This window comes from Acinonyx jubatus, chromosome C1 (assembly GCF_027475565.1).
Source record: "Acinonyx jubatus isolate Ajub_Pintada_27869175 chromosome C1, VMU_Ajub_asm_v1.0, whole genome shotgun sequence".
Taxonomy (NCBI): Eukaryota; Metazoa; Chordata; class Mammalia; order Carnivora; family Felidae; genus Acinonyx; species Acinonyx jubatus.
In genome coordinates, this window is record NC_069381.1 from 87,129,916 (window position 1) to 87,149,806 (window position 19,891).

Genomic DNA, 19,891 nt, shown 5'->3' on the forward strand with positions numbered 1-19,891 from the left:
TTAAAGCATATGTATAAAGGGCATGTATCTTATGGTCCATCAGTGACCCGCCTCAGGAGATTTTTGAGTTTTAACTCTGAGACTTCTTATTGGCTTTCATTGGTCATACTTATATCTTCTGCCTCTAGTATATTGATTCCCTAATATATAGAACTATAGCTTAGAAGACGTCTTTTAAGCAATTGAAATGTCTCAGTCCAAGGCCAACTTTCACTCATGCTTAGCTCATTCTAGCTTAAATTATATTTTGCTGACAAAAAAATAAATTGAGTATATCTCTTTCTTACCAAAAGAAGCCATGGCTAGTCCTTTCATTTCTATCTTTTCTGGATGGGAGAAGCAAAATAAATTTATGAGACCTCTTTTTTTTTAATGTTTGTCTATTTTTGAGAGAGAAAGAGAGAGAGAGAGAGAGAGAGAGAGAGCGAGCGCACATGTGAATGGGATGAAGGACAAAGAGAGAGAAGACAGCCAAATAAGCTCCACTCTGTCAGTGAGGAGCTGGACTTGTGGCTTAATCTTACAAACAGTGAGATCACGACCTGAGCTAAAGTCAAGAGTCTTTTATGACCTAAGCCAAAATCAAGATTCACTTAACTGACTAAGCCACTCAGGTGCCCCATAAATTTATGAGACAGCGTTATATTTAAAACCATATACTTCACAAAATCCAAGATTATTTTTATCTCCAGCCCAAATTCATTTTAGCCTCTTGTGAAAAATATTTTTGAAGAAATAATCAAATTTAAATTTTTGAAAGTAATTATTATTTTCTTAAGTTTAGATGAGAACAAATTTAAAAGATTTGTGTTAACCACAAGAATTGCTTTTATCGAAGGGTGATAATTCACTCAAATCTTCACTGATATTCCTCAACTTTAATTTTGTGGTAATATTCACTATTGACTAGGGAATTAGTAAATCTTTTGTAAGATTACTTTTAGTCCTGGAAAACTGTTCACATCTACTGGAGAGGTTTTTGTATTTGGATTTTCTTCTCACTGAGACTTTGCTTAGAGTTCTACAGCACAAAGTTAACCTTTTAGAGATAGTCTGAATTCTTGCTTTTCATTCTGTTGAATTCAAGTTAAATCTTAAATTTTATTTTGCAGGCCATTATCTTTAACTTTGCAAACTGGTCTTCCTGCTGGCACATATTGTGATGTTATTTCTGGAGATAAAATTGATGGCAATTGTACAGGAATTAAAATTTATGTTTCTGGGGATGGCAATGCTCATTTTTCTGTTAGTAACTCTGCTGAAGATCCATTTATTGCAATTCATGCTGAATCTAAATTATAAAATTTGAAGCAAATACACATAATCAGAGAAAAAACCAAGTGTATTTCTTTGTGTGTGTGTGTGTGTTTGTATTCTTATAATTCATTAATTTTTGGTAAAAGCTATAAGTAACCAACTTGAAAAACTCAGAAAAGCATACAAATCATACATAATTATAAGGTAGCCACAATCAACATCATGTTATATTTTAGAAGACTTATGATGACTTATTTGTCAAAAGAATTTCTAAGAATTCAGAGAGGCATCTTGATAAATATGTTTGTTGCCATTAACACCATTTGCCCAGTATGTATTTCTGTATTTCTTCCATCAAGTATTTCTAAGAATTAGTTAGGGATAGTTGATTTAATGATGATTCCCATACAGAGTTAGAACACTTGAGTGGTTTTAACAGTATGAAAGCCCTTTTACAGTTAATAAGTTAAAAACTTAAATTATGCAAGGTATCATTCTTAATTGTATGGAGCTCCCAGGAATATTCTTTCTGTATTTTTTTCTCTTTCTCTTTGTAATGTCTTTAACTTGATGTTTTTGTGTGTGTGTTTTCTTTCATCTCCTAACCCCCAGTATGAGTTTATTTATTTATTTAGGACTTTCATTACACCATATGCTCTGGATGTTTTTCCTGATCCTCTAGCTATTCATTTTCCTTCACCTTGACTTTAAATGTGTAATTTGGTAAGGATCTCATCTGGGTCTTATAACTCTCAGTTGTTTTCCTTATGCTTGAGTGATAAAATAAAACCATAATTGTGAATCTGTCTCTTCTTTTTACCTGTAAATTTATCTGTACTTGCCCCTGTTATTTTCTTCTTCCTGCCTGTCATAATGAAGAAAGTGTACTTCATTCTACCAAAGGCCATTCTTCTCACTTGTGTTAATAATACCATTTCCTTTTTTATCTTGTGGGGAAATTTCTTTCTTTCATTATTCTTTCTCTTCTGATTTAGTAATATTTCCCTTTCTGCTTAGATTACTCCCCTCAGATTACATGTCTTCCAACTAACAAATCAATGACTCCCTCCCCAGTTCTTCCCAAATTAAATTAATTCCTGGTTAACCCTGATTTGTTAGGTCATAAATGTCATTGAATTTCAATAGAAGCAAAAAAGTATGTGACAAAATTCAACATCTTTTTATGATAAAATCTCTCAATAATTAGGTATAGAAGGAATGCACCACAGCATTATAAAAGCCATATATGACAAGCCTACAGCAAACATCATGCTCAATCATGAAAAGCTGAAAGCTTTTCCTCTAAAATCTGGAACAAGAAAAGGATGTGTCATAGACTATGGGTCTAAAGTTCTTTCTTGTCTAGCAAGACAAGAGAATGAAAACCGAGAGATGGCTAATATCTGGGAAAAGACAACAGCCCCGAATAAGGGTCCTTGCCCTGTATTTACTAAGATCAGAAGGCTTACAAACATGATGGGCATGCACAAAAAGACAAAAAAACTGGGAACATTAACTTGGGGATGTGAGGGAAAAGGGGGGTTTTGAAGGTATACGGTGTTTAGGATTTGGGTCAATATAAAACAAAATCCTGGCGCCAGGCAGATGGGCAGATGGGCAGTTGTTAACGCAGCCAGGAGGCCCCATGTCTGTTTATTGTAGCTAGCCTAGGGGATAAGGAAGATAGGGGGAATAACCTCAGAGTTAACAAGGCACCTTTTCTTTTGTTAATCATTTCTGCTCTGGGCTGCTTCCCCTGCAGCACAGCAGTCTATAGGGCAACTTACCTGTTTACCTAACTTGGTCCTTTCCTCCTGTGAAAGCAGCTTTTTGCTATAGTACTAAATTGAGGGGCTCTTCTTCCCTGAACGTCTAATCTCGCTTACCTCATATACCTTTGTATTGGGTGTCTTTGCACGCCTCTGGGGCCCTTGCCCCTCCTTCTCTATTCTGGGTGCTCTGCACCCTGTCTCTATTCTGGCATGCCTTTGCACCTCCCTATTTTTGGTGCCTTTAGCCTCCTTATTCCTGGGGTGCCAATCTTATTTACCCAAACTCAGGTGTGAGCATCCTATGGCTTTTTATTTCTTTTTGCCTTGTTAACCCATTGATGTAAGCCCAGGGAATTTCTAAGTTTATTCCCCACAAGGATGCCCATTCTTACCACTTCTATTCAACATACTACTAGAAGTACTAGCCAGAGAAATAAGGCAAGACAGAAAAATAAAAGGCTTCCAAATCAGAAAATAAGTAAATTGTTTGCAAATGACATAATCTTATATATGGAAACTCCTGAAGACTTCACCAAAAAAACTGTTAGAACTAATAAATTTAATAAGTTGCAAGATACAAATTAGGCATGCAAATATCAGTTGTATTTCAATACACTAACATGAACTTTCAAAAAGAAAAATTAAGAAAGCAATCTCATTTGTAATAGCCTGGAAAACAATGACATCCTTAGGAATAAACTTAACCAAGTAGGTGGAAGAATTCTATATGCTGAAAACTATAAGACATTAAAGAAAGAAATTGAAGAAGACACAGATAAATGGAAAGATATCCTGTGTTCTTGGTTTGGAAAAATTAGTGTTAAATGTCCATACTACCCAGGCACCTGGATGGCTTAGTTGCTTAAGTGTCGTCTCTTGATTTTGGCTCTCACAGTTTGTGAGATTGAGCTCTGCATCAGGCTTTGTGCTGATAGTGTGGAGCCTGCTTGGTATTCTCTCTGTGTCTCTCTGCTTCTCCCTTGCTTGCACTCTTGTTCTCTCAACATAAATAAATGAACATCTAAAAAAATGTCCATACTACTCAAAGTGGTCAATTGATTCAATAAGATTCCCATCACAATTCCAATGGCATTTTTTCAAGAAATAGAAAAAAAACCCTAAAATTCATATGCTTTCAAGATCTTTAAGTTATAAGAGCAGTCAATTTTTTTGTTAGCTATGCCCCTGTTATATCAACCTAGTATTCCTTTTTAAAGTTTTATTTAAAATTTATTTATTTATTTTGAGAGAGAGAGAGCAAGTGAGAGCAGGGGAAGGGCAGAAAGAGAGGGTGAGAGAGAGAATCCCAAGCAGGCTCTGTCTGTACTGTTAGTGCAGAGCCTAATACAGGGCTTGAACTCAAAAGCTGCAAGATCATGACCTCAGCCCAAAATCAAGAGTCAGACGCTTAATCTACTGAGGCACCCAGAAGTCTCCAACCTAATATTCTTGACACGGGGAAAATGATGCCACACTGATCAGGATATAATACATTTGAAATCCACTTATGTTATGTACTTAGTGATTTCTCATACCAAGAAACTTGTTAACAGTTTCTTCCTTTAGATGTTTCATTTTATGTATTGAGGCAATTCTTCATGTGAACATTGAGTTATTTCTCTTTTCATGGAAGGGAAAATAACTATGTTGAAAAATTATTTTTCACGGTTAGCCTTTCACTTCCACGTTAAAAGTGAACCACTAAACATCATCACAGAATATGATTACAAAGAATGATTGAGAAAAGATAAGTGACTTTCCAGAGTAATGTCAACATTATTATTATTAGTATCATTATTATTATCATTAAACTTCCAAATAAAGTATATCTAGATGCTAGACCAATACATGATAAGAGCTTCCAAAAAGACACTTACGTTCAATAAACCAGATCTCTAAAGAGATCACTTTCTGTGATGTAAGAGATAAATGAGACAGGTTTTGCAAATGATAGTAAAATATCTAAGTATTTAAATCAAAGTTTTTGAGGATTTGTATTTTATTCTTACGGATATGTTAAAATAAATTCTTTCTTCCAATTTGGAAGTGAGTGGAAAAAAATTTCAGGGGTTTAACTCAGGGCTAATTTTATTGAGTGAATCTCAATTTTTCTCTTGTTTTTTTTTTTATGTTTCTAAAAAAAAGTAAATATAAAGCAGAAAAATCTAGATATATCAGATGTAGCTTATAGTTTGTTGCAGAAAATCCTAAGGTTTTAGAAGAAATCATCTAAGAACTCCAATAAAAACAGTGCTTAACAAAAACAGAAGGGTAAGTGATATATTAAAAGACTTTTAAAGGTCTTTCCCAAGAAATGGAACAGATGAGCAAATACACAGTCTGCTTGTTTGTTTGTTTTTTTTTGTCCTTGAACTGAATTTCAACTCTCGGGGGGGAGAAAGTGTGGCTTAGAGCCACTCACATAACCTACTTAGGTAAAAATAGGTGTGTTGAAAGGGTTTAGGTTCATACAGCACCACTTACACTAGAATAAAAGGTGATACTTATTATTTCTCTATAATTGTAAATTTGTCAAATCCAACTCATTATTTTTTCTTTGATATTTTTAAGGATCTGTTTGGAGTCATGAAATCATTATATTTTCATAATCAATTCAAGGGACATTTTAAAAACACCTCTCTGAAACTCAAGTTTCCTCACCTGCAAAATGAATCTAGTATCTGCTTTTTTGTTTGGTGTATTGAATGAGAAATTACATATAATATATTAACCACTATTTCTGGTTAAATACACATTTCTTTATCTCTTCAGTAAAGATATGTCTCTTAATGCTGAGGGCTGGCAACTTGATATTTGCCTAAAATCTAACTCAAACAGGGGGGGAACCCACAAAACATTGGAATTGGAGCAGAAAGTAACATCTATACTAATGTGAAATTTTGCCAGGTTCAACCTATATGCCGTTGGCTGAAAGTCGACAGAAAATTCTTATCTTGACTATAGTGTTTCTAATTCAGTTCTGGGTTCTCTCTGTAGGAATTCTTCTATGAGAAACTTCAGCCTCAGCTTTGTGTATTATAATCTCACATGTGCTATAAGAGCTACAAATAAAGATTCAACAAATCTCTATGTAATAAACAAAATGCACGTCAATCAATGTAACATATTAGTTAAGTGCATAGCACTCTTTTAGGTACTTTGAAATATATTATCCATGTTTAAGTATATAGTATCATTGGGAAAAAATATAACTATATGATACATTAAAGAAACTAGAGAAAAATAGTTAAAGTTATGCATAATAAATTGTGGATAGTAGGTTGTTTGATTTCAAAGGAGGGCGATAACGCATGTGCTGAAATAGTCTGAGAAGGCTTGATGGAAAAGGAAGGTCTTCATATAGATAAAGAGGATTTGTAAGAAAGAGAAAGGAGGGAGGGATATATCAAGAATAAAAAAGGTATGGCAGAAGCACAAGGGACTGAAGACTGTATGGCAGTTAAAATATCAGTTGATTAGTGCTGGAGAGCGGGGGATTCATGGGATACTAATGGAAAATAGGTTGAAAAGGTAGAGTAAAACTAACAACAGAATGCATTTTCTGTCAGGATTTTCCTGTTAGATTTGATATATTGACACCAGCAATGATATTTGTGAATATAAAGGATATCACTATCTATGCAAGATAATGAAATTGTAGAAACTATCATTCCTTATATTAATACAGAATTAGTTTATTAAGTTTTACTGTATGTTACCTTTTTGGCTTGCTTCCCTCCTCACACCAGCTCCCAGCTATGCAGTTTAAACAAAACTGAATTCTTCAGTCCACTTTCATATAGGTCTGCCAGTCTTTGAATGGTTTAAGATTTTCATGAACCTGTATTTGTCAGTCGTCACTCCAGACTTCTATTGTCATATGTTGAAATAATTGGTTTTGAATGACAACCTGCTTCCTGCTTACTATTTTTATGTCATTGGGGATAGAAATAATAGAACTATCACTTGATTTAACTGTCAATCAAGTGACACCTCAAGCATACTATAAAACTACACAAAGCCCCTCAATCTGCCAGGAACTAATGATTTTTACAATACTGCTGGCTTAGTAGAAGAAAGTTCATAAAAAAAAATGCTTCCCTATGTCATGAGTATTAATATGTTTTAAAATTAAAAAATGGAATTCTATCCAGTAAAATCCCACTTCAATGAAAATAAACTTCTATAATTTTCATTTGAGAACAAAAGCAATTGCTATATTTTCTGCTTTTTGTTCTAAAAGTAAAAAAACCAATAAAGAAATGTGTATGCATTTAACAAAAAGGCCTAGAAAGGGTGGGAAAAAGGACTAATATTTCAGTATTTTTTCTTAGAAAGAGAATGTTTCAGAAAAATACAGTATTTTTTGTTTTGTTTGTTTTTTTAATATTTTTAATGTTTTTTTAATAATTTATTTTCAAGCTAGCTAACATATAGTATAGTCTGGGCTTCAGGAGTAGACTCCGGTGATTGATCACATGTACAGCACCTCAATGCCCATCACCTATTTTCCCCACCCCTATCAACCCTCAGTATGTTCTCTATTTAGGGTCTCTTAATGGTTTGCCTCTCTCTCTGTAACTTATTTTTCCTTCCTTTCCCTTATGGTCTTCTGTTAAGTTTCTCAAATTCCACATATGAGTGAAAACATATGGTATGTCTTTCTCTGACTGGCCTATTTCACTTAGCAAAATACCCTCCAGTTCCATTCACATTGTTGCAAATGGCAAGATTCCATTCTTTTTCATTGCTGAGTAGTATTCCACTGTGTATACATATACCACTTCTTTATCCATTTATCAGTTGATGGACATTTAGGCTGTTTCCATAATTTAGCTTTCGTTGATAGCACTGATATAAACACTGGGGTACATGTGCCTCTACAAACCAGCACTCCTGTATCCTTTGGATAAATTCCTACTAGTGTTATTGCTGGGTCATAGCATAATTCTTTTTTGAGTAACCTCCTCACTGTTTTCCAGAGCTGCTGCACCAGTTTGCATTCCCACCAACAGTGCAAAAGAGTTCCCCTTTATCCACATCCTCGCCAACATCTGTCATTTCCTAAGTTGTTCCACTTGACAGGTGTGAGGTAGTATCTCAGTATGGTTTTGATTTGTATTTCCCTGATGATGGGTGATGTTGAGCGTCTTTTTACATGTCTGTTTGCCATCTTGATTCTTCTTTGGAAAAGTGTCTATTCATGTCTTCTGCCCATTTCTTCACTGAATTTGTTTTTGGGTGTTGAGTTTATTTGGTAAGTTCTTTACAGATTTTTGACATTAACTCTATCTGACATGTCATTTGCAAATATCTTCTCCCATTCTGTTGGTTGCCTTTTAGTTTTGTTGATTGTTTCCTTTCCTGTGCAGAAGCTTTTTATCTTGATGAGGTCCCAATAGTTCATTTTTGTTTTAATTTCCCTTGCCTTTGAAGATGTGTCAAGTAAGAAATTGCTACGGCTGAGGTCAGAGAGGTCTTTTCCTGCTTTCTCCTCTAGGGTTTTGATGGTTTCCTGTCTCACATTTAGATCTTTCATCCATTTTGAATTTATTTTTGTGAATGGTGTAAGAAAGTGGTCTAGTTTCATTCTTCTGCTTATTGCTGTCCAGTTTTCCCAGAACAATTTGCTAAAGTTACTGTCTTTTTCCCATTGGATGTTCTTTCCTGCTTTGTCAAAGATTGGTTGGCCATATGTTTGTGGGTCCAATTCTGGGTTCTTTATTCTATTCGATTGATGTATGTGGCTGCTTTTGTGCCAATATCATACTGTCTTCATGCTTACAGATTTGTAATACAGTCTAAAGTCCAGGATTTTTATGCCTCCAGCTTTGGTTTTCTTTTTCATCATTACTTTGGCTATTTGGGCTCTATTGTGGTTCCATACACAATTTAGGATTGTGCGTTCTAGCTCTGTGAAGAATGCTGGTGCTATTTTGATTGGGATTGCATTGAATGTGTAAATTGCTTTGGGCAGTATTGACATTTTAACAATGTTTGTTGTTCTAATCCATGAGCATGGAATGTTTTTCCATTTCTTTGTGTCTTCTTTAGTTTCTTTCATAAGCTTTCTATAGTTTTCAGCATAGGGTCATTACATCTTTGATTAGGTTTATTCCTAGTATTTTACAGTTCCTGGTGCAATTGTAAATTGAATCAATTCCTTGATATCTCTTTGTGTTGTTTCATTATTGGTGTCTAAAAATGCAACTGGTTTCTATATATTGATTTTATATCCTGCGACTTTGCTGAATTCCTGTATCAGATCTAGAAGTTTTTGGGTTCAGGAGTCTTTCATATTTTCCACGTAGAGTATCATGTCATCTGCAAAAAGTGAAATTTTGACTTCTTTTTTGCCAATTTGGATGCCTTTTATTTCGTTTTGTTGTCTTATTGCTGAAGCTAGGATTTCCAACACTATCTTAAACAACAGTGGTGAGAGTGGAAATTCCTCTCAGGTGGAAAGCTCTCCTGATCTCAGTGGGAAAGCTCTGTTTTTCTCCATTGAGGATGATATTAGCTGTGGGCCTTTCATATATGGCTGTTATGATGTTAAGGTATGTTCCTTCTATCCCAACTTTCTTGAGGGTTTTTATTAATAAAGGATGCTTTATTTTGCCAAATACTTTTTCTGCATCTATTGACAGGATTATATGTTTCTTATCCTTTCTTTTATTAATGTGATGTATCACATTGATTGATTTGTGAATATTGAACTAGCCCTATTAGTCCAGGAATGAATCCCACTTGATCGTGGTGAATAATTCTTTTTATGTGCTGTTGAATTCGATTTGCTAGTATCTTGTTGAGAATTTTTGCATCCATGTTCATCAGGGGCATTGGCCTGTAATTCTTCTTTTTTGTGTGGTCTCTGTCTGGTTTGGGAATCAAGGTAATGCTGGCTTCATAGAATGAGTCTGGAAGTTTTCCTTCCATTTCTATTTTTTGGAACAGCTTGAAAAGGATAAGTATTAAAAAGTTAACCCTTTAAAAATCTGGTAGAATTACCCAGGGAAGCCATCTGGTCCAGGACTCTTATTTGTTGGGAGATTTTTGATAACTGATTCAATTTCTTCACTAGTTATGGATCTGTTCAAATTTTCTATTTCTTCCCATTTGAGTTTTGGTAGTGTGTCGGTGTTTAGGAATTTGTCTATTTCTTTCAGGTTGTCCAGTTTGTTGGCATATAATTTTTCATAGTATTCCCTGATAATTGCTTGTATTTCTGAGGGATTGGTTGTAATAAATCCATTTTCATTCATGCTTTTATCTACTTGGGTCCTCTCTTTTCTTTTTGAGAAGCCTGGCTACAGGTTTATCAATTATGTTTATTTTTTTCAAACAACCAACTCTTGATTTCATTGATCTGTTCTACTGTTTTTTGTTTTTTGTTTTTGTTTTTGTTTTTTGTTTTTCGATTCTATATTGTTTATTTTTGCTCTGATCTTTATTATTTCTCTTCTTCTACTGGGTTTGGAGTGTCTTTGCCGTTCTGCTTCTAGTTCCTTTAGGTGTGCTGTTAGATTTTGTATTGAGGACTTTTCTTGTTTCTTGAGATAGGCTTGGATTGTAATGTATTTTACTCTTAGGACTGCCTTTGCTGCATCCCAAAGGGTTTGGATTGTTGTATTTTCAGTTTCATTTGTTTCCATATATTTTTAAATTTCTTCTCTGATTGCCTGGTTGACCCATTCATTCTTTAGTAGGATATTCTTTAACCTCCATGCTTTTGGAGGTTTTCTGACTTTTTCCTGTGGTTGATTTCAAGTTTCATAGCATTGTGATCTTAAAGTGTGTGTGATATGATGTCAATTCTTTTATATTTATTGAGGTCTGTATTGTGACCCAGTATGTGATCTATCTTGGAGAATGTTCATGTGCACTCGAGAAGAATGTGTATTCTGCTGCTTTAGGATGAAAAGTTCTAAATAGATCTGTCAAGTCCATCTGGTCCAGTGTATCAATCAGGGCCATTGTTTCCTTATTGATTTTCTGTCTATATGATCTGTCGATTGCTATAAATGGAGTATTAAAGTCTCCTGTAATTACAACAGTCTTACCAATAAGATTGCTTATGTTTGTGATTAATTGTCATATATTTGGGTGCTACCGAATTTGGTGCTTAGACATTTATAATTGTTAGCTCTTCCTGATGGATAGACCCTGCAATTATTATATAATGCCCTTCTTCATCTCTTGTTACAGCCTTTAATTTAAAGTCTAGTTTGTCTGATATAAGTATGGCTACTCCAGCTTTCTTTTGACTTCCAGTAGCATGATAGATAGTTCTCCATCCCCTCACTTTCAATTTGAAGGTGTCCTCAGGTCTAAAATGGTTCTCTTGTAGACAGCAAGTAGATGGGTCTTGGTTTTTTTTCTTTTTTAATCCATTCTGATACCCTGTGTCTTTTGATTGGAGCATTTAGTCCATTTACATTCAGTGTTATTATTTGAAGATATGAGTTTAGAGTCATTATGTTATCTGTAGCTTTCATGCTTGTAGTGATGTCTCTGGTACTTTGTGGTCCTTGCAACATTTCACTCACAGAGTCCCCCTTAGGATCTTTTGTAGGGCTGGTTTAGTGGTGATGAATTCCTTCAGTTTTTGTTTGTTTGGGAAAACCTTAATCTCGCCTTCCATTCTGAATGACAAGCTTGCTGGATAAAGGATTCTTGGCTGCATATTTTTCCTTTTTATCACATTGAAAATTTCCTGCCACTCCTTTCTGGTCTGCCAAATTTCAGTAGATATGTCTGCTGCTACCCTTATGTGTCTACCCTTGTAGGTTAAGACCTGTTTATCCCTAGCTGCTTTCAGAATTCTCTCTTTATCTTTGTATTTTGCCAGTTTCACTATCATATGTCATGCAGAAATTGATTCAAGTTACATCTGAAGGGAGTTGTCTGTGCCTCCTGAATTTCAATGTCTGTTTCCTTCCCCAGACTGGGGAAGTTCTCAGCTATGGTTTATTCAAGTACACCTTCAGCCCCTTTCTCTCTCTCTCTTCTTTTTCTTCTTCTTTTGGAACTCCTATGATACAGATATTGTTCCATTTCATTGAATCACTTAGTTCTCTAATTCTCCTCTCATGATCCAGAATATTTTTATCTCTCTTTTTCTCAGCTTCATCTTTTTCCATTATTTTATCTTCTATTTCACCTATTCTCCCCTCTGCCTCTTCAATCCTCTCTGTCACCGCCTCTAATTTATTTTTTATCTCATTTATAGCATTTTTAATTAATCATGACTATTTTTTTAGTTACTTGATCTCTGCAGCAATAGATTCTCTGCTGTTTTCCATGCTTTTTTCAAGCTCAGCAATTAATCTTAAGACTATTATTCTAAATTCCTGTTCAATAGTTACATTGTTTATATCTGTTTTGATGAATTATTTAGCTGTCATTTCTTCCTGGACTTTCTTTTGAGGAGAAATCTTCTGTTTCATCACTTTGGCTAGTTTTCTGTTCCTTATTCATTTTAAAACCTTGTTATGTGTCCTGCACCTGCGAGCACTACTATATTAAAGAGGGGTCATGCACTGTTCAGGGCCTGGCCCTTCAGGAGGTGTTTTTTGGAGTGAGTTATTTGCTGTCTACTGTTGTGACTTGGGTTACTTTATCTCTCTACTTGTAGTGATGTTTTAGACCCTCCACCAGGTGTGCTTTGATTTGTTCGTTGAAGTAGCCCTGGAAAGGAAAACAGGCAAACAAAAAAAACCAAAAACAACAACAACAAAAAAAAAACAAACAAAAAATAAAACCAAACAAACACACATGCAAACACTCAAAAAACCCCCAAAACAAAAAACCAGAAACACCAGCTACAAGTACAAACAGGGTGGAAGTGGTGCTGATGGAAGAGGCCTTATCCCATACAAAGAGAGAAATGACAGGGACAGGAAAAAGAAAAAATAGAAATTGACCAGGTAGAGAAGCCATATGGCTTAATCCAGAGAGAGAGAAAGGAAAATAAATATGGATATGTAGAATGTATCGAGAGAATAGATTAAATATGTCTGCTTAAACAAACAACAACCAGAGAAACCAGGCTAGAGGAGGGAAGAGATAAGAAGAAAAGGAAGGAAGAATATATCTATATAATAAGAATTGTCTGAGAATTAAACCAGACAATGCAACCATGCTGTTCTGGAGGAGGGCTGTCTGGTTCATCGGTGTCAATCCCACTCTCATAGATACACAGTTACCAGGTGCGGAGGGACGTGGTTTGTTGTAGGCGGGTCCTGCCTCTATTGTGGGCCTGCTGTCGTTCCCTGAAGGTTCCCCACCTGTGGCCCATTAGGTTGTCCAGGTGGGTCCCTGGAAACAATCTGCCTCTTTTCCTCCCAGACTCTTGGGTTTCAAAATTCTTTGGTGTCAACATGGCTTTGTTTGAGAGACATGGGAACTTTGGATCCCCCTACTTCTCCTCCATGTTGGCCCCTTCCTTCAATCCCTCACTTCTGAGGAACTGCTGCTCAGATCCTCTGGGGGAGGGTCTAACTGAGCAATGACCAGGTGCCAGCCTGCCCCCAGGAACGTTGGTGAGACTGCGCTGCTGCTGGTACCCAGAGACTGTGACTGGGTGCCAGCCCACCCCAGAAAAAGTTCGTGTGATTTTGTAACAGCAGCATTTCAGGCGTTATGGAAAATCACAACACCATCTAGTGCCAGGCTTCTTCATTAACCTCCTTATTCCAACACCAGTGAATGTGTTTGTTCTCTGGTGTCTGCTGGGACCTTTGCCTGTGGGGTGGCCTCACAGCCTCTACCAAATGTCCTCCCTGCAGGGGAAGTACCACTCCCCAGTGGCCCATGGACCCCTTGGAGCTTGCTCTCTGCTCCTAGGGATTTGCCCTTCCCACCAGAGCACCGCCAGGTATCAACCTGTGGAGTTTCAGACTCTGCGCTCCCTGTGTATAGTCTTAATGAAATTTAAACCCTCTCCTTTCTCCTTTATCCCTTTTTTGTTGAGTCCCTGTGGCTGTTTCCACTTTTCCACTTTCTCTCCAGATACTTTTGGGGGGGGTGCTTTTCCCATACTCTCCCCTCCCCTGTCTCCAACCTCTCTCCACAAGCAAAACCAGCTCCCTGCCCTCTGTGGCTTCTCTCCCTGCTGGTTCACCTCTCCGTGCCGTGTACCTGCCAAGTTCTGTGGTTCAGGTTGTACAGATTGCTGTGTTAATCCTCAGATCAGTTTTCTAGGTGTGCCAGATGGTTCATTGTTGATCTGGCTGTGTTTCAGGGTTGAGAGACACAAAAAAAGCTTCCATGCTGTGCCGCCATCTTGGCCTCTCCTCCAAAAGGAGGTTCTTTACTCTGACATTGCTATGGATGGCTTAGGAGGAATCAGACACAACTGTATTTATGATAGACTGTGTCTTAGTTACCTCAGTGTCCCGTTGCTCCAAAAGCAAAAGTGATTCAAATGGGTAAAATACTTGGGTTCTTGATGGTCCAATGGCCGCTTTTTGTCATGCTAAAAGTTTCTCAGTTGTTGTGTTCTTTTTCATATTCCAAGACTATTTCTGTTCACCAGTTCATTAAAGGATATGATAAGGACATCCAGATAGAAGAGATGCATAGGATGTGGTATAGGGAAGGAATGTGGAGCTTCCTTTCTATCCAGAGATACTCCATTCTCCCCAAATCTCCCTGTGTTCCGATTTCTGTCTTTTATGTGTTTTAATAGCTTGTTATGTGTCCCACACCTGTGAGTACTACTATATTAAAAAGGGGTCATCCTCTCTCCAGGGCCTAGCACTTCAAGAAGTGTTTTTGGAATGTGTTGCATGCACTCTGTTGTGTCTTTGGCTATTCTATCCCACTGCTCACAGTGGGGATTGTTTGGACCTTTCACCAGGTGTGCTTTGATTTTTTCATTGCAGTAACCCTGGAAAAAAGGGAAAAAAGTGTATGTTGGAGGGGAACACTTATCTGGTACAAAGAGAAAAATCAAAGGAGCGGGGGGGGGGGGAAGAAAAAACAAAAACAAGACAGGGAATCAGGGAAACTGTAAGTCTTAATCCAGAGAGTGAGAGAGAGGAAAATAAAGAAGAAGGAGATACAGAAAATGTGTAAAAAGAATAGAATAAAAATGATTTTAAACAAACAACCAGGACAGAGAAAGGGAACAAAAAGGATGTATAATAATAGGAATTGACCAAAAATCAAATCATAAACTATGACCTTGATTCCAAATGAAAGAAAAAAAAAGGAGGGGGCGGGTAGGAAAAAAAAGGGAAGAGAGAAGAGATGGAAAGAAAAGAAAAGAGAAAACAACAACAGACTAACATACAAAATAACTGGACAGTTGTCTGTTGGTGCCTGGAACCAGTGGCTGTGCTCGTCTGGAGAAGAGGCCGTATGATTCCATCAGTGTCCATCTCACTCCAGTAGATAAGCAGTTACCAGCATGGAGGCGTGGCATTTGGTGAAGAGGTCCCTGGGCTGACTCCTCTCCTCTGCAGGCACTCGCACGTGGTCGGCTCCAGTGTGAAGAAAGCCACGCAACTCTGATAACTCTAATCTGTAGCTCCTAAGGCTGTTTGCAAAGTAGAAACTGGCTTTCTTGGTATCTTTGTATTTTTCATTCCCCAGTCTGTGGTCCAGAGAGGTTTTTCTCTTACCCAAATACAATACCACACTTCTACAGCCTCCCTTCTCTTCCTTTTATTTCTCCACCAACATCGTTCCCCCACTCCATGACTATGCTGCTCTTTCTATCTCTCCCAATTCACAAACACGCAACTTGTCCTGCCAAGTTGTCTCTTTCCACCTGTGGAAATTTTTTTGTCACTCTGCAGCCTCTATGCCTGGGTACTCCAAGCGTTCTGACCTCAGTACAGCTATGGGGACAAGGGGAATTCCGGTTCCCCTACTTCTCCACCATCTTAACTCCACTCAAAAAATACAGTTTTATTTTATAGAGATTTAATTTTGGATATACTATATGGACATATTTTAGAGGTACTGTTTGCAGGCCTAGATGCTTCCCAATGTGTAGTACATTTTTCTGGGTCTTGGAGTCAAACTAATTGAAAAAGCAAACAAGAATAAGGAAGATAAAAACCAAAACATCGCCTCTAGTAAAAAGCTGATACAGGAGAACACAATTTGTATCAACGGGCAAGTGGCATTTCTAATGGTGAACCGAAGAATTAGATAGGCATTCCCACTCAACAGCCTGAAATGGGGCAGGGCTCTCCCCTAGAGAGGAGCAAAGCCTCTCTAGGAAAACAAACAAACAAACAGAATATTTTATCAGCATGTAAATCATTCACAAGGGAAAGAGGAGTGTGTCCAATATTTCTGTCCAAACATCAAGAAGATGTTATCCACTTTCTCTAGTGAGTGAAGTGGTAGTGTTCTGTAAATGTGAAACCAAAGTGTTCTGTAAATGTAGCTATTCCTCAGGAAAAGAAACAAGTAGAGAAAAACCATCTGCATGCTTTTTGGTATTTTAGAAGGGGAATAAGTATTTTGTATTAAAATCAACAAGTTTAAAGGAAAAAAGAAAAAAGGAAAAGAATATGAAAACATAGCTTCTTAATTACAGTTTCTATCTATATATTTTCATTATTCTTTGCTAGTGACATTTTAATAGAATTTCAGAACTTTCTATAGTGGTTAGCTTTCTTTGGAATTCCTTTGCCTGCCTAATGATTATTTTTGGTCTTCTTTTCCTCCTACCATTATGCATTAAGAAGAGCATTCTGCAATTTTACAATTTTAGGGTCCACAATTCTTCCATTAAAACTTTTTGTTGCTGTTAACTAATCTTAAAAAATAACATGTTTGTCATTCAAAGGAGATTCTAATTTCACTACAGTAAATATTAAAAAAAAAAGGCTTACTGAGGAATGTTATAGACACATATTGTAGACATTTCATTATTCCACAGGCAGTTATGCTTTGACTAGCACATCTGGACTGGGTGGCCACAGAAAGTACTACAGTAAAAAGGGAGCGGCCCCCACTCCCACAATGTCACATAAATATGGAGAGGGAATAGGAAGTGACTTTGTTAGAAAAGATGGCTTCTAGGGGTGCCTGGGTGGCTCAGTCAGTTAAGTATCCGACTTGGTCTCAGGTCATGATCTCGCAGTTCATGAGTTCAAACCCCGCATCGGGCTCTGTACTGACAACTCAGAGTCTGGAGCCTACTTCAGATTCTGTGTTTCTCTCTCTGCCCCTCCCCCACTCAGGATCTGTCTCTCTCTGTTTGTCCGTCTCTCACTCAAAAAATAAATAAAACAAAAAAGAAAGGAAAAGATGGCTTCTAGTCCAGCTTCTAATACTACTCTTCTCCCATTGAGGTCAGTGAGACCTGTGGTGTCAGCTTCTTGGTATGCAACCAAAAGAGAAAAGGAAATGAGTTTTCAAAGAAAATTGAATTTATCTCTTTTCACTGCCCCAAAGATTTAGTAGATGTTAATGGCTTAATATAGTTTTTATTAACTGAATTAATTTTTTAATGAAAAGAATTTAAATAATTATTTAAAAATATGGAGATATGGTGTCTTAACTCAGAGGTGTGAGTTATTGACATCATAATGGGGAAGATATGTAAGTAAGCTCTCGGTAAGTCTTCCAACCACTAACTGTCAGTAACTGCCTACTATTTCATTTTCCACTGTTACATGTCAGCATTTTCTTACTATTTTTAACAGCACCATTCTTTAATAGCACCATTTTTATAAAATATACAATATTGAAAATAAGTGGAATATAACCCACAAGTAGTGTAAATACTTTAATATTTAGTTTTCTGCTATAGTAATGCCACATAATCAACAATTTCAAAATCTCAGTAATTTAAAGTAACAAATGATTATGGTTTTTGCTCCCAAGTCTGCAGGTTATTTGGGTTAGCCTCTCCTTCATGCTGTGGTTTACCTGAGCTTGACTCCTGGCTGTGGGGGTGAAGTCACATCTGATCCACTTTCTTCAATCAGTGGCTACTCAAGGTATGTTCTTTTCATGGTGCAAGGCAGAAATACAAGGGAACAAGTCTTTGAAAGTACATCTAAAACCTTTGCTTGCCTCAATATGCAAGCATTCCACTGGTCAAAACAAGACACATGGTCAAGCTCAATATCAATTGGCTGAGTGGGAAAATGTACTCTATATTATAATAGGAATTGTAAAGTCATATGGCAAAAGACATGGGTGTTTATTTCTTTAACATTAACAGCTAAAGAGTTTGGAGTAACAATCCAAATGAAAAATATCAAAGACAAATAAAATAAAAAAAACTAAACGTGAATTTTATCATGGACACTTCAGGACAAATATGATATTCTGAATCAGCAACATATTAGACATTACATACACGTGCATACTTTCCTCTACAGCAATTCTAAGATTTTATAATTTCCTTTTATAATTAATTATTTTAGTTAGTAATAACTCTTAGTGATAGTACAATCTGGGGTCACCTGACCTAGAAATCTTCAACATGTGCATGTGATGAATATTTATTGTATATAGCTGTCAAGCATCTTTTCCTCCTTTTTTGGTAACTGTGCATCACCTTCCTATTAAGAAACCACCTGGAGGCCATGTTTCACCCATTCTGTGAAGACACAGCTGACCTCATATCTCATCTCCAGGGGTAAGAATGTGATCTATGCTGATTGTTATCACATTCCATTCCCCTGTCACAATGTTTGGGTTCTGATAAGGCTTACAAATGAAGCCAAATCAATTAAGACTCATTCTTGGGTCTTTGGCTTAAACTGTTAGGAAAAAAGTGCTTACTTTTTTCTCTTGAGTTTGCAGACCTGGTAGAATGTAAGCTTGACAGTGTGTTTGAACAGCTTTGCTACTGCATGAGAAAAGCCTGCCTGAGAATATAGCCAAGACATAAGAAGGTGGAGCCAAGAGATGGACAGAGATAATGTTTGAGCTCCTAATTCCAGTCTGAAGTCATCTGTGTATGTGTACTTCCCAGTTACAAAACTAACACATTTTCATTGTGCTTGAGTCATTTTGATTGTGTTTGTCACTTGAAATCTATACCATTCATACTAACACCAGTTGCGGGCTTTTCTTCTGCAGTCCTTCTCCAAAATGCCCCATTTCTGGACTCACTTATATCACCTTGCTTGCACACACATGTCCCCACATCTTTCAAGGATCCTCTACTTTCTTATAATCTTAATTTTTCACTATATCCTAGATGCATAATTCATTTGTTATTTTTCCTGAAAGAGCAGAGTTGCTGAATTAAGTTGCTATTTAACCAGCATTTTTGTTTTCTCATTTAAGCATTCATATTAACCCCCAGATCTCAGTGAAAATGTGTCCCAAGTTTTATATATTTCATCGTTTGTCTTAAGACTCTGACTATACCTATTACTGTGCCATTCGTTTCCTTCAAAGGAAGGAAGATTTCCCTTCAAAGTATACTAAATTCTCTGTCTGGAAGAACAAATGCCATATCTCATGGATGAATGTATTCTTGTAAACCATGTGACACCTGCCATTTTTCTTCTTTGTATTTATGGCTTCGTCAGTACCTGTTAAGCTACAATGTTAAATTGTCTTTTGACCAATATAGATTGCCAACCCCTTCCTTGCTGATGCTAAGCCTCTTTGTAAAAAGGCCATGATGTATTGAAGCCATACTTCTATGCCAAAACCACTAATAGAGCTTATGTACTTACTGATGGATGGAAGCTCTTGATATGCCAAAGCCTTGTTTTGAATTCCTTTCCTCCAACAATGACATATTGCTTGAGTCTCAAATCAGTGTTGCCTTTTAATTCAGATATATCACAATGATTATCAATTTATATGCATAATTTAATCTATGGGAACTTGTGAAAAAAAAATTGAAGGAGGCAATATTATGGTACTCA

At 36.7% G+C, this 19,891-nt stretch overlaps 1 protein-coding gene and 1 long non-coding RNA gene across 4 annotated transcripts in view; both read left to right on the forward strand.

The window, feature by feature from the left end:
* The window catches only part of AMY2B (amylase alpha 2B), a 29,046-nt gene extending 14,048 nt beyond the window's left edge, over positions 1-14,998 (forward strand). The window contains exon 11 of the mRNA XM_015063158.3: positions 1,113-14,998. Coding sequence (XP_014918644.1) covers positions 1,113-1,302 — 190 coding nt within the window. The 3' untranslated portion in view covers positions 1,303-14,998. The remainder of the gene's footprint in view (positions 1-1,112) is intronic.
* Positions 14,999-17,321: 2,323 nt separating this feature from the next.
* Positions 17,322-19,891, forward strand: part of LOC113599223 (uncharacterized) — a 165,379-nt gene continuing 162,809 nt past the window's right edge. For all 3 annotated transcript variants that reach the window (XR_008295098.1, XR_008295099.1, XR_008295097.1), the window contains exon 1: positions 17,322-18,642. This is a non-coding gene — a long non-coding RNA (uncharacterized LOC113599223). The remainder of the gene's footprint in view (positions 18,643-19,891) is intronic.